The following is a 13,567-nucleotide window of genomic DNA, read 5'->3' as shown; positions in this document are numbered from 1 at the left end:
CATTCCAAATTTTGGCACCATTCTAAGAAAAACTTCACTTGCAGTAATCACTTCGTGGTTTTGGAAGAGAAAGCTTGAGATCGGAGTTCCGTAAATAATACTTATATCGTGGCGGGCAAGGTGTCATGAGATTATGGGTCATCAGATGTTTGCAAAGTATTCAAAAAACTTTTAATTACTAGTACTAGTAAAAATAATTTTAGCAAAAAACTTTAACAGTGAAAGTTAAAGAAACATATTTATTACATTACGTAATGTATATTAATAAATGGAAAAATGGGCCAAAAAAAAGACTTTTTAGTGAGAAAAAGCATTTATTAGTATAAATACATAATGTGTACTAATAAATGCAAAAATGGGCAAAAAAAAGACTTTTTAGCGAGAAAATTCCTTTCTTGCCCGTTACACCATTTACTCGTAGAATCTACTTATATACCATGAAATGAATTTCGCGAAAAGGAATTTATTTTTTGCCCAATTTAGCATTAATATAAAGAAAATCAATGAAAAACATTTTTCACTGTTTAAGAATTTTGAAACAAAAATTTTTTACCAGTACTAGTGAAAGTTTTTAAAAACTTTGTAAAAATATGAATTCCCATGAGATTATGCAATAAGGAAGGGGCAAGCCCACTGAGGGACTCCAACAGTAAAACTATGTTTCATCCATATGTACCCATTTCAACACACCACATTACATTCGACGGATAAGGCCTGCCTACATTATATCTAAAAACAAACGCCGAGAAATGTAAGAACCTTTCGACATTAAGAGGGCCAGTAAACGTGCTTAAACTTGTTGTAATTTATTGTCCAGATGAAAACTTTGGTCCCAATCTACCCTGAAACTTCATTTCAAAGCAGCTGAAGTCCCCTACCCCAGAATCCTATCTCGAAAATTGAGTATACCATAGTAAACGTAAACGTAGACATATCTTAAAGACTGGGTCCATAGATTTATTTCCAAAGTACTCATCATTAACCATAATTTTTCACATTTCAATGGGCGTTCGCAGCTTGATGTAAGTAGAATTATTGAAATGTTTGTATTTGTTCCGGCTTACCTCTAGGAGTGAAGGCGATATTGTTGCTTCGTTATTTAGTCTAGTAAGTTCATGCTCATCCTTGAAAAGAAAAAACACGTTCAAACACGTTAATTAACGACTGCCTCGCCGAACGAGTCATGCAGGATATCACGCAACGGAGGACTATCCCTTTTTACGTTCTTCAGCGCCGTTTTATACAGAGGCCTGTCTTCAAAATTTTTAAAACAGCATGCCATTCAAACGTTTAACCATACATCAGGGTCACCCAACGACTGTTTTCTGTAAAATATCTGTTCGGAGAAGCAAATATTGCCTAGAATTTTCTATTACTTGAGGACGGCAAAATTTTTTCACAATTCACTCCCGAGGTTAGGCTATTTTTCGTAGGAAAAAGGAAACCCAAAATTTTCGTCTTCAAAAATGAGATCGAGAGAGGAACCAGAAAATTCTTTAATCTTACTTTCGTGACACGTTAAATTGCATCTAAAATTATCGGTGAAATAATACTGAAGCCCTTGTAATTTCGAAATGACTGAAGTTGCCCCAGGATGACCGAACAGATACAAATTTATGACGACACTTAGAATGAATTTCTAGAGATCTAAAAGTGCTGTGGACAGCCTAAAAAGTGTTTTCAATATATTTAGGAAGAAACTGTCGTTGGGTGCCCTGTTAAATCATAGAATACTTCCGTAACGTCCACCAGTACTTCTTACTCTGAAGGTACCTATGCGTAAGGTGAACAACGACAATTTTCAGTACTGATCTGTGTGAATCAGAACATGATTTCCGAGCTTGGTCTTTTAAAATTATAATTGCTGATATTCTGAATTTCAGCACACTCTTGGCCGAATAAAAATCATTGCCATCCATGTATAATATCTATAATCAAATACACGTCGTCTTATTTCATGATAAGTTGGTAACCTTTTGATATTGAAAATGTCAAATGACAAATTTATCCTGAAAAGGCCAAAAAAAAGTCACTTGATGTCATGGGTGTCAAAGTCGCTTTAAAAAATCTAGGTTCTAGCTAGGTTGATATTTTCGAATATCCAGCACAACAGCTTAATACAAAACTAATTGTAGCCCCAAAATTTGCTTGTTTTACACTTAACAAACCAAGGATGTTATGGTTTACCTCAGTTTCTTCCGAATAACTTCGGAAGGACGCCATCAGATTGGAAATTGAAGAGGTCTTAGAAAGCGTCTCTTCCTCTCACCGAGAGACGGCAGTAACTGGATTGATAGAAGGCAGCTAATGGATTTTATTGACGGCCTTTTATGTACCAACGCGGATAAGTTTTTGTTGGAATTAAGGAAGTTATAACTTAATATAAGTAATTATTACATACGTACGTGAAACATGGTTCATTGGAGTGCACTGACATACTGTTTGCGTTAAAGGCCAATTAAAGGATTAGATTCTTCTTTTGCACCTCGAATTATTCGCCTACTACATTTACATGCCGAGGTTACCATTGAATTTAGGATATTCATATTTGATAGTTATAACTGGCGATTCGCCCAAGTAGTGATAACTATTATTGAACTGATATATAATAGAAAACCCCTCTTTCATGACCTCCACCCAGGCGTTTACTGTCTTTGAATGAGAATAATTAGGAAATATTTCAAAATAGTGACATTTTTCATGCAGCGCTTATTTTACTAACAAGCAAGTTTCTCGAAAGTGGACCGCTGGGAATGGCGAGGGAGCAAGACCGTTCACCATAATCTTTAGATGCTCCGCCATGAGTAATGCCATCCCTTACCAAATCCAACACTGTTTTGAATGTATTTTTAAGCTATTTTTGAAAACTGTTTTTAACCTGTTTTGTGAAATAGGTTTTAAATAGGGTGAAAGTGTATTTTTAATGTATTTTTTGACTGCTTTTAAAGGTGTTTTAACCTGTTTAAAACGCTATTTAAAAAGAATTTTTAATGTATTTTTAAATTCGTTTAAAATATATAAAAAGTTCCAGGGCTTTTGCAAGGCTCAAAACAGGTCTAAAATAGTTTTTAAATATCTTATAAATCGGAATAAAAACAGGATAAAAACAGTTTCAGAAACATATTTTAATTTGCTATACTATTTTAAAACTATTTTTAATGGCAATTTTAAACGTATTTTGAAAAAAGCAGGTTTAAAATAGGTCCAAAAATATATTTTTAATATATTAAAAATATATTTTTAATATATTTTTCGACTGATTTTAAAGGTGTTTTAACCTGTTTAAAACGCTTTTAAAATGTTATGCTTCAAAGTATATGTTAAAAGCTTTTTAATGGGTTTCGAAATTTAGCAAAATAATCGTATTTGCAAATACAATAAAAATACTTTGAAAATAGTATTAATATACCACAGAGGAAGAAAAGCAATAGCACGCGTATATTGTGAAAATACATCAAAAATAGGATGCAAAAATGCAAAAACAGTATAAAATTGTAAGAAAATAGCCTTAGAGTTGTCTGAAAACAGTACAAAAATCGGTCGAAAGAGCATAAAAACAGTACAAAAACAGGATGAAAATGCCATTTAAATTCATGAAATAAAATGAATACAAAACCGTCGAAAATTACTCAGAAAAAGCAAGATTTACTTCTGCGAAATTTCTCCACACAGTCCTAAGCTAGGATTTCACCGGAATTATCTCTTAGCCGATTACTTTAGGTTGATTTCCCTACGAATTCTCGGGAAATTCTTATGGAATTTTTCAGAAATGCTGAAATCAATCTTTAGCCTGTGTACAAACCCACTCCCCTCAATAAAAATCGGAGGGGAAGGGGGTCGGTACACAGGCTATCAATCTTCCGCTTCAAAAGAGTATTGCGTTACGTTACCGGTAAATAATAATCTACATACATGTAACTTACATTTTTTATTATATTCACGGCTTTACTCAATTATTATAAGAAGCTTGCAGGCTACGCCTGAATGTTTAATTATTGGCTGATAAAGAACAACATAAGAATAACACCATCAAATTTACACGAGCATGAAAGAGGTCGGTGACGTGACATCAAGTGACTGAGAACAGAGAGGCTGAGCATGGAACCCTGTAAAAACTAAAATTGCCGTACAGGCGGGAGTATATAAATGTTTACTACCCTTCATTTGTTTCTCATATGGCGTATACTTAAGCGTCTTAGTAACATGTTATGCATATATTGTGTATAATAGTCACATAACAGAAGACTCTTGGATTAACACACAAGACAGCACAAGACCGCGTGCTTCGGAGAGAAACTGAACCAGATCCTTTCAAAGTACATAACAGTCGCTGAGGAGTCATACCCATTTTTGATCCGTGATAAATGCAACATCTACGTGTTCAGACAATCCGCAGAGTTGAAATGTATACTTTTGTAAGATCGTAACAAACAGTAAAATCAAGCGCACCCGCCATCACAGCAACCGCCGGTACAATAATTTAAAATGAGCAAAGGACAAAGGACGGTTTGTTTATCACGTGCATTTGTCACATCACCGCGGCGCGAAGTCGTGATTTCAGTCGCGCGTGACATCTTAGAAATAATAATCCGAATGCAAATATGGCGGATCTCTCGTTCGGCCTGGGCCTAGTTGCCCGAAAGCGAGGCTAGTGAGGCCTCGGTAGTTTTGTTTTGACTGCGCGTCTTAGCGATTCAGTCGATCAATAAGGTTTCCTTCGAGTTGTTAAGTGCTTAAGAGCCATCAAAGAGGAGATTTAACTCCAGCAGAGACGAAAGTTGATTATCTTCGCTTTGCCAAGGTTCTTTTCGAAGAAAGAAACGGATTCAAGCGATTCGGCGCGGCGAATGGAGGCACTTTACTATCACGGAGTTAAAAGAACGAAAGTGTGCTCGCTTCACTTAAGAGAAGACTCACGAAACTACTAGAATGAGTGAATAACTGAAAGATTCATGGTTCTGTTTCAAGTTTGCTTTGTCCGTTCTCTTACCAAGGAAAGGTAAAATATCCTCGAGAACGAGTGAATCCGCCGTCGCGACTTACCTAACTTTAGGCGCTCTCAGGGACACAACGACAGACAACAAGGCCGAATGTTTTCACAGTCTTCACGATCCTGTGCTCAAGAGTTTGAGCAGTGCCATAAAAGGAGCAATTTTTGGAAAATCGCTGTTAATTTACCTCGAAACCATTCGACAAGTTGCTAAGATAGATCACGCGCAGGGTCAAATACAATGCTCGAATACTTGCACGCTCTTTCTCTACCAGAACCTTTTTCCTTCTTCATACTTTCTTAGTTGGCAACGGTTCCTTAGTTAGTTTTTTCAGTGCACCTTGGTCAAGGACTAATCTTGAAATATGTCGCTTTCTTCTGGTTCTTACATAGTTTCACAGGCCACGCTTGTAGGATTAACAGGCGATTGTTATTGTTGTTGTTATTTTTTAATGCAGCTGTTTTCAGCGTGAAATCTAAAAGATCTTACAGTCCACAGCAGATGCTCCCGTTTTCGACAATGTTTACCTTTTGTTGAATAAATAACAGACCATGCAAACATCTTGGAACAGCACCATCTCTTGTGAAAATTATTTCTTCAAATACTTTCGTGAGTCCTCTCATCTAAACAGGATCTAAAGCAAGTGAAGCGAGCACACTTTCGCTGTAAAGTGCTTCCCATCGCCGCGCCGAATCGCATGAATTTTTAACTTTCTTTGTGAAAAGATCTCGGGAAAGTAAGGGCTATTCCACCTAGAGAAAAATCTTCTTTTTGGTGGCCCTCAGGCATGCAACAACTCAAAGCAAACGAGCTCACTAGCCTCGCTTTCGCGCAACTAGACCCGGGCCGGCCGAGAGGTCCGCCATATTTGCATTCGGTGTATGCATGTGCGGAATAATCTATGAGAGAAAGATTATAACCATATGTCGGAGTTTATTCATATCCGAGCTTTGTTTCTTGATGCAATATATATGAGGTGAGATCTTAGCTTGGATAATTTATTTATTATGTAATTTCAAGGGCTTATTTTAGATAAACCTCTGTTGACCGCGTGCATCCGGTTCTCGGCCCGCGGCTTCGGCTGTTTGTGAAAAAATTCCTATATGAAATTAAAATGCGATTTTAAGAAGTTTCTTTTAAAAAACTTATGGAAAGTCCCGTAACTGCATTAATTGAATCACGGCTAAAATCTACGCGGAGATTTTCGCAGAGAGCTTGCAGGTAATGAACAGTGAGGAACGGATAGATCTTTTATCGAACACTGTCACAGTTACGTGTTGTCAGTCAAAGCTAAAACCTGTTCCTAATTTTCTTCTCTTTTTTTTATTTAATTTAGATTTAATTTTTCGCTCAACTTCGAACTTTGTTGGGAGGAGAATCCGGTCCACAATATGTGACAGCTTGTTTTGAGTCATTTATGAGTTCGTGACACGATGAAGGCTTAAAAATTAACTTTGTGCAATTGTTACTTTTATTTATAGTCTGAGTATAAGTCTCCCAAAAGACATTACAGTATTGCACCCTAGTAATAATAAGTTATCAATACACTACTTTAAAGTATTTACAATAAGGTAAGCATTTGATGACTTTAAGCAGACTTCAAATAGTTTATGGATAATTTGTTTTTATAGTCAGGGTGCTGTGTGCCCAAAATACAATTCAAATAGACCTCAAAACAGTGTTTAAGTACCCTATTTAAAAGTATTTAAAATGCGGTCAGTTCTTAAGGTTTTAAAACATATTTCAAATAGTCTATTTGAACTCTGTTTGTAACTTTGTCAGTGGATGCGTCTCAAAATACATTTTAGATACAACTCCAAACAGTGTTAAAGTACCCTATTTAAAAGGATTTAAAATACGGTCAGCATTTAGGCTCTTAAAACATATTTCAAATAGTCTATTTGAACTATGTTTGTAACTTTGTGAGTGGATGCGTCTCAAAATACATTTTAGATACAACTCAAAACAGAGTTAAAGTACCCTATTTAAAAGTATCTTAATTACAGTCAGCATAAAAGCCCTTAAAACATATTTCAAATAGTCTATTTGAACTCTGTTTGTAACAGTGTTAGTGGTTCTATGCCCAAAATACATTTTAAATACTCTATTTTAAGGTGACTCGACCCAGTTTTTTTGGGGGGGTACCATCCTACTTTGAAGCTCTCTGGTATCCCCACCTTTACTTTTATAGTAAGAGATGAATCTCATAGTTTATTAGATATAATCCGTGTAAAGTTTGCTTATCATTTTCGCACAAATTATGACCTAAATTTGGAAACCGCTGAATTTCTCGAATTGGGTCTTTGCGATTTTGGTGAAACTCTGTTCAGCGCAAGGCACTAATGCGCACTATGTGTAGCCGAGAGATTTTCACGAAAAAATGCCGGCAACAGCAGATTTTCGACTCAGACCTCAAAGGGGCGTGGCATAATAACCACGTGACATTTACTCCGATCGCCAAAAATTTTATGTTATATTGTAGATTGATCTATATGTTATCCATTCTATGTGTTAGCCTTACGATAAAAGTAAAGGTGGGGATACCAGAGAGCTTCAAAGTAGGCTGGTACCCCCCCCAAAAAACTGGGTCGAGTCACCTTAATCATATTTATTAAACAAAATACATTGTAAATTGATGAGAGAGGTTTTCCTTTACATGAAATACAATTTAACTACACCCAAGATATATTTCAAACAGGGGCGAAAATTTAAATTTTTTTGTCAAATAGTATTAAAATACAGAAAAATAGTGTTCAAATACTGAAAATACATTTTAAATACTTTAAAATCAGTTTCAAAATACTTATGGTTTGGTAAGGGATTAATGCCCGACTTTTAGTTATGCTATTAAAACGGAAAGACAGGCCAAAATCGTGGTCTTCGGATGCTTTTTCACCTGAAGAAAAGAAAAAGCAAGAAAAGAATCAAAGTGTGAGAGAAAGTGAGAGTGAAGACGAAATTTTGAAAGCGCTCTAAATGGCCGACGATCTAGGATACTACCGCGACCAAGATATCAGGATGTGGACAATCTTCAGATTAAGATGCAACTTCTTTACCAAGAGCATTATATAATAGTAGAAGGGGAAATTTTAATGTTTATTGTAATTGAAGAAAAAGATGATACACAAGGTGAGAATGGCGCAATTAGTAACCGATAGTAATCAGAACACAGGGAACGTGAAAGAGATCATTTACAATTTTATGGAACAAGAGCTACAAATCCAAAACGCTCGAGGCTGAATTGAATTCCAGTGCGTCCATGCACCGGGCAGGGAAAGCGAAAGGTAAGAAATCCCGCCTTATCATCACTCCGGCCGCGAAAAGGTCTTATCTAAGGTGAGAAAGTCAGTTGTTGAAAGACAGGACTTATAGTGTCTTCGAAGACATGCCCAAAGAACTTTATGAATTAAGAAAAGCCAACTTAAAAAACTGCAGAATGCGAGAGAGCGGTGACACAGCGTATTTCAGTAGTAAATATCCTTATACTCTTTTCATAAACGGTAAATATATTCCCTTAAATTAACTTTCTCTTTCTCCAACATATACGTATATGCTAATTTTACTGGATAGGCACTGCTATTATTTGGCTCTATTTCTTTCTTTCTTTCTTTTACACAACCCTAAATCTGCAAGTAAGAAAACAAAGCTAAAGCCAAAACATTTGTATTCAGTAGTCAGATAAACGGCGGTTGCCCTAGTAGCAGATGATCCAAAACGGGAAAAGAGTCAGCCGTTCTTAATTACACATTCATGGAGCAAGATTATGTCTTTGTATTTGTATTTTGTACTTGTATCATGATTGCTTATGTTTGTTTATCTCTCGTGTCAATGTTTATTTGTAGTTAATATACCATTATGCTTTATAACTGAGTTCACGTCCTTTCGCAATTAATAGTGTTAGTCCGTAGTTCGTTCTGTACACTATGCGCAGCATACAGCTGAACATATTTAGGGTTAAAACTTCGCTGTAACCGTTAATTTGAAATGAGTCAGTCTTTGAATAACGTAAGGGGTATTTAAGTAACTTTAATAAACGACGAACAATTTATACATGGTGCTGTAAACAGAATTGTGGAGGAGGAAGAAAAATAAAAATAAAAAAAAAAGGGAGAGGGATTAGTAAAACATTGTAGGTAGTGAGTAGTGCCTTCTTTGATTTTCTTTAAAAATAGATTCCTTTTAAACCACTGAGTATTTTACTCTTTTTGCAATTATTAAAGAATCATAAAGTTGATATTTTGTGTCTTAAGAAACGTGTCTGGTCTTATTGCGTGCATTTATAAGTCGCGTGTTTGAATTGATCCTTGTTATGTTTTTTATTGTTCTGTGTTTTTATAATAATACGTCAACGTTCTCCCTTGGGGTTTTTAGTGCGTAGCTGACGCAAGATTAACTGACTAATGGCGCGTGAAAATGACAAGATCACAGATCATAAGTTCACCAAGCGCTGAGACTTCAATAGTTAGTCGTTCACTCGAGATAGAACGGAGGAAACGGTTTTGTAATAGTCAGTCAAAATTGAAATAGAGAGTTTTCAGCTCCACTTTCTGCGTGTGTGTGAGTGTGTTTTTTTTGTTTATATCTGGTTTTTAGCGCTAATTAGAAGACATAAGCCGTTTCTAGCATTGCTAGGTGATCGTTCCTCTTATTCCTATTTTTTAACTAGACGTTCCGCGGCAAACCGGACTAAAGTTACTTACCGCAAGCCTATTGTTCCTATTGTATAAGAGAGACGCTCATTAGATATGGAGGAAGGCACTAATTAATATAGGCACTTATAATTATGGATAAAGGCAGTGTCAGCAGTGACTAGACACTTGCTAGGCAATGACTATGCACTTGAGTTAGAATTAAGTTTCACAACCGTCGCATCGACCGCAACCAGGCACAATTGCGAAAAGCCAAATCTTGTATTAAGAATACATCAGTTAAAGCAGGCAAAAGTCAATCTGACTCATGTAACATTCCAGAAAGTTTAAAAGCTATAACAGCTAACTTAGAGAAACGCCTTGAAGAAGTAAATGCAATGTTGTACGACCTTAAAGAGGCAAACAATAAAACTGTTGAAACTTACACTCGTGTGGTCTCTGAGTCAGGGTCTAGTAATAAAAAGGACTACGGGATTAGAAAGCGCAAATTTAAGAACAAAAAACACACAGAAAGACGAAAGAAAACCCGCAAAGATATTAGAGCTATGAAAACAGAATCCAATAGAAAATACATAAAGAACCTCTCCAATCTTGAACTTACAAATGATCAGATAAATCTGCTCTCTCGTGGATTAAAATTTGTCCCTACGTCTACAACAAACGAAACCGCATTAAGAAAACAACTCCTTACAGACTTCAAAGATTTTGCTAGGAGAATGCGGCTCCAGTTTATATATCACGGCAAGGACAAAAACATCCACCCCTTCTACGTTAAGTCAAACTGGGAACCACCAGTTCAGCAGTCTGTCACCCTAGAGAGCTATCTAGAAGAAATTAAAATACAACTTGCGCACACACCGATAACCAAAGCTATACACAACCTACCGCTAAATGAGAGAAAAGCTATCACAGAGCTGAAAAACAACTCTGAAATAAACGTCAAGAAAGCGGATAAAGGTACTACCACAGTCATAATGAACAAACTAGATAAAACACAAGAGGGGCAGACCCTACTAGACGATGGAAACAACTACACACCCCTCGAAGACCCCATGGCAAGGGCAACTTTCCAAAAAGTGAAACAAATAGTCGAAGAACTACATCAGGGAAGTTTTATTGACGAAATGACTGTTAAATGGTTATCACAGACACCTAATCCACCCAGAATACCTGTCTTCTACACTCTCACAAAGATTCATAAGCCAAATCCTGTTGGCCGACCTATAGTGGCAGGAAACGACGGACCCACCGAACGAATATCATCATTTGTTGATAGCCTATACTTCAGCCTATAGCTAAGTCACAAAAGTCCTATCTTAAGGACACAACTGACTTTGTTAACTTCATAGAAAGGAGAAACCTCCCAGAGGACGTTTTCCTAGTCTCCTTAGACGTTGCTAGCCTGTACACAAATATCCCACAGGAAGAGGGAATAAACACAGTATGCAAAGCATACCAGACTTTCTACGGGGAAAACACACCTATCCCCACCCAATCCCTCAGAAAAATCCTTAAACTTATTCTTCAAGAGAACTCATTTGAATTCAACGGCAAAAACTATCTCCAAACACACGGAACCGCAATGGGTACAAAGATGGCAGTCGCCTTTGCCAACATTTTTATGTCGGCGGTAGAGACAGAAATACTGAACCTCAGCAAAACTAAACCTCTTGAGTGGAAAAGATACATTGACGATATTTTCTCATTGTGGAGAACTGATAGAAAGGAGATAGATGAATTCATTGCTCTTGCAAACAGGCATCACCCTTCAATTAAATTTACGGCTGAATTATCTGATAAAGAGATTAACTTTCTGGATACAACTGTTTACAAAGGCGAGAGATTTCACAACCAGGGAATCCTTGACATCCGCACACATTTTAAACCTACAGAGACTTTTCAATACACGCATTTCTCTTCCTGTAACCCTCACGGGGTCAGAAAAGGTCTCATAAAGGGCGAAGCCCTTGGACTTCTGAGAACTAACTCCTCAGCTAAATCCTTCTATGAGAACATCTACAACTTCAAAAAAACGCCTTCGCGCTGGAGGTTACCCTCACAATCTCATAGAAAAAATCACCTCTGAGGTTAAATTTACCGAACGGAAGTCAGCTTTACAAAAGAACAATGAAGTGCGAAAAAAAATTCTGCCTTTCGTTACCACATACCACCCTGCTTTGCCGAACCTTAAAAACATTTTAATGAGCAAATGGCACTTAATTCAAGATCAACCACTATTGAGAGAAATATACAACGAGCCTCCCATCATTTCATATAAAAGAGCAAAATCGCTGGGAGATATCCTCGTTAGAGCTAAACTATAAGGTCACGTATCACACTATCACGAGCTTATGAGTCGTGTTTGGCCTGTCAACGCCTTTCACCTAATGATTTTAAATTCATAACGAAGGGTGTACCTCTTTTATTTTGACCCTGATAACGCGCCTAAGTTAGTACTAAGAAGCATTGAGAACGGATGTTTTATGAGTCAAATGAGTCATGAGTCATGAGTCATGAGTCAATGGGTCAATGAGTCAGATCTGAAAAAATAAAAGTTTCGGTAGAACCTAGCCTGTTCCAGGCGTTCAGATAGTGGGGAGCGGTGCGAAGTAAAAAGGAGCGCCAATAAAGGCATTACTTTTACTTAATACGTCTACTTGCTTCATTGCTGCCTGCACATGCAAGGCCTATTTCTGACATGAAATCTCAACTTGGGCTGTTTTTTAGCAGTATTCCAGGCCCTGCCGCTACTACTACGTGCATGCCCCGAAAAATAGCCTTCCCAGACACCCTTCAAGAACCATTTAAACCATCAGACAATCCATACTACTAGAGTTTCCATACCAGAAGTGAAGTGCTGCGCCAAGGTTGTTCATATTAGTTGATGCACGGGTTTTAAAGAGGCGAACTAATGTAAATAAACACAAACATAATGCAAACAATGAATGCCCAAAGATTTTAATCAATCAACGAGCCTTGAAAGTTATTTAACTTTACAATGGGTATACAGTAATACCTCAACAATAATTATTCGTACACTGTATGCTTCTAATATAAACACTGACTGTGTGCAACTGTTCGACTCGCTGTTTCATACCCCTCCTCGGGCAAATTACAATAATTCTAATTCAGTTTGTTCGCCTTGTAGCATCATTCACCATTTGAGGCAAGTAAAACTGATTGGAAAAGTGGTGAACTACATTGGGAAGATTATCAACTGAAAACAACTCTGCTATTGATTGTTGGAACAGACGCTTAGTGTTCTGGATCGTCTTCATTGTGTTCATGATCGACAGCGATCCACAGCATGAAAGAAAATTGTATTCCCCTTGATAAGATTCCTCGCTAAAACCTAATGAATACTTCCCGGAATACTTACCTTTACACCAGCATGACAAGCTAATGAGTAACATACCGATACAGATATAAAAAGTACTCATGACCGATTTTCTACTTCAAACCGGGCCCGAACATCAACACACCGAATAAAAACGAGCTCCCCTAAAAACGCCTGTGTGGGAGGCTAATCAAAGAATCGAAAAGAACGACTGCTCCCAGATTTGAGTCTTTGAGCGCTAGGAAATTCCATAATAGGTTTATCTCAATTTACTTTAAGCGCTGTGTTCAAAGGGAATTAAACACTTTCTTCCGAGGCACTCACAAAATTTTTAGGCTGGCTTATTTTTCGCTTCTGCTATGCGACAGGGCCTGGGAACTGCTAACAAACAGCCTAGGGCGAGATTTCATGTCAGAAATAGGCCTTGTGTAGGCAGCAATGAAGGTAGTAGGCAAAATAAGCAAAAGTAATGCTTAATGTAATTGTTTCTACCGAAACTTTTATTTTTTCAGATCTGACTCATTGACTCATTGACTCATGACTCATGACTCGTTAACTCATTTTACTCATTAATACTTTACACTCTGAAG

The 13,567-nt window shown here is 37.1% G+C and overlaps 1 protein-coding gene across 1 annotated transcript; it reads left to right on the top strand.

The window, feature by feature from the left end:
• Nucleotides 1-11,222: 11,222 nt before the first annotated feature.
• On the top strand, nt 11,223-11,726 carry LOC140930254 (uncharacterized). The gene has a single exon (XM_073379933.1). The coding sequence runs from the start codon at nt 11,223-11,225 to the stop codon at nt 11,724-11,726; it is 504 nt and encodes a 167-aa protein (XP_073236034.1).
• The last annotated feature ends 1,841 nt before the right edge of the window (nt 11,727-13,567 follow it).

Source organism: Porites lutea, chromosome 1, assembly GCF_958299795.1.
Source record: "Porites lutea chromosome 1, jaPorLute2.1, whole genome shotgun sequence".
Lineage (NCBI taxonomy): Eukaryota > Metazoa > Cnidaria > Anthozoa > Scleractinia > Poritidae > Porites > Porites lutea.
This window is presented reverse-complemented; position numbering and strand designations above follow the sequence as displayed.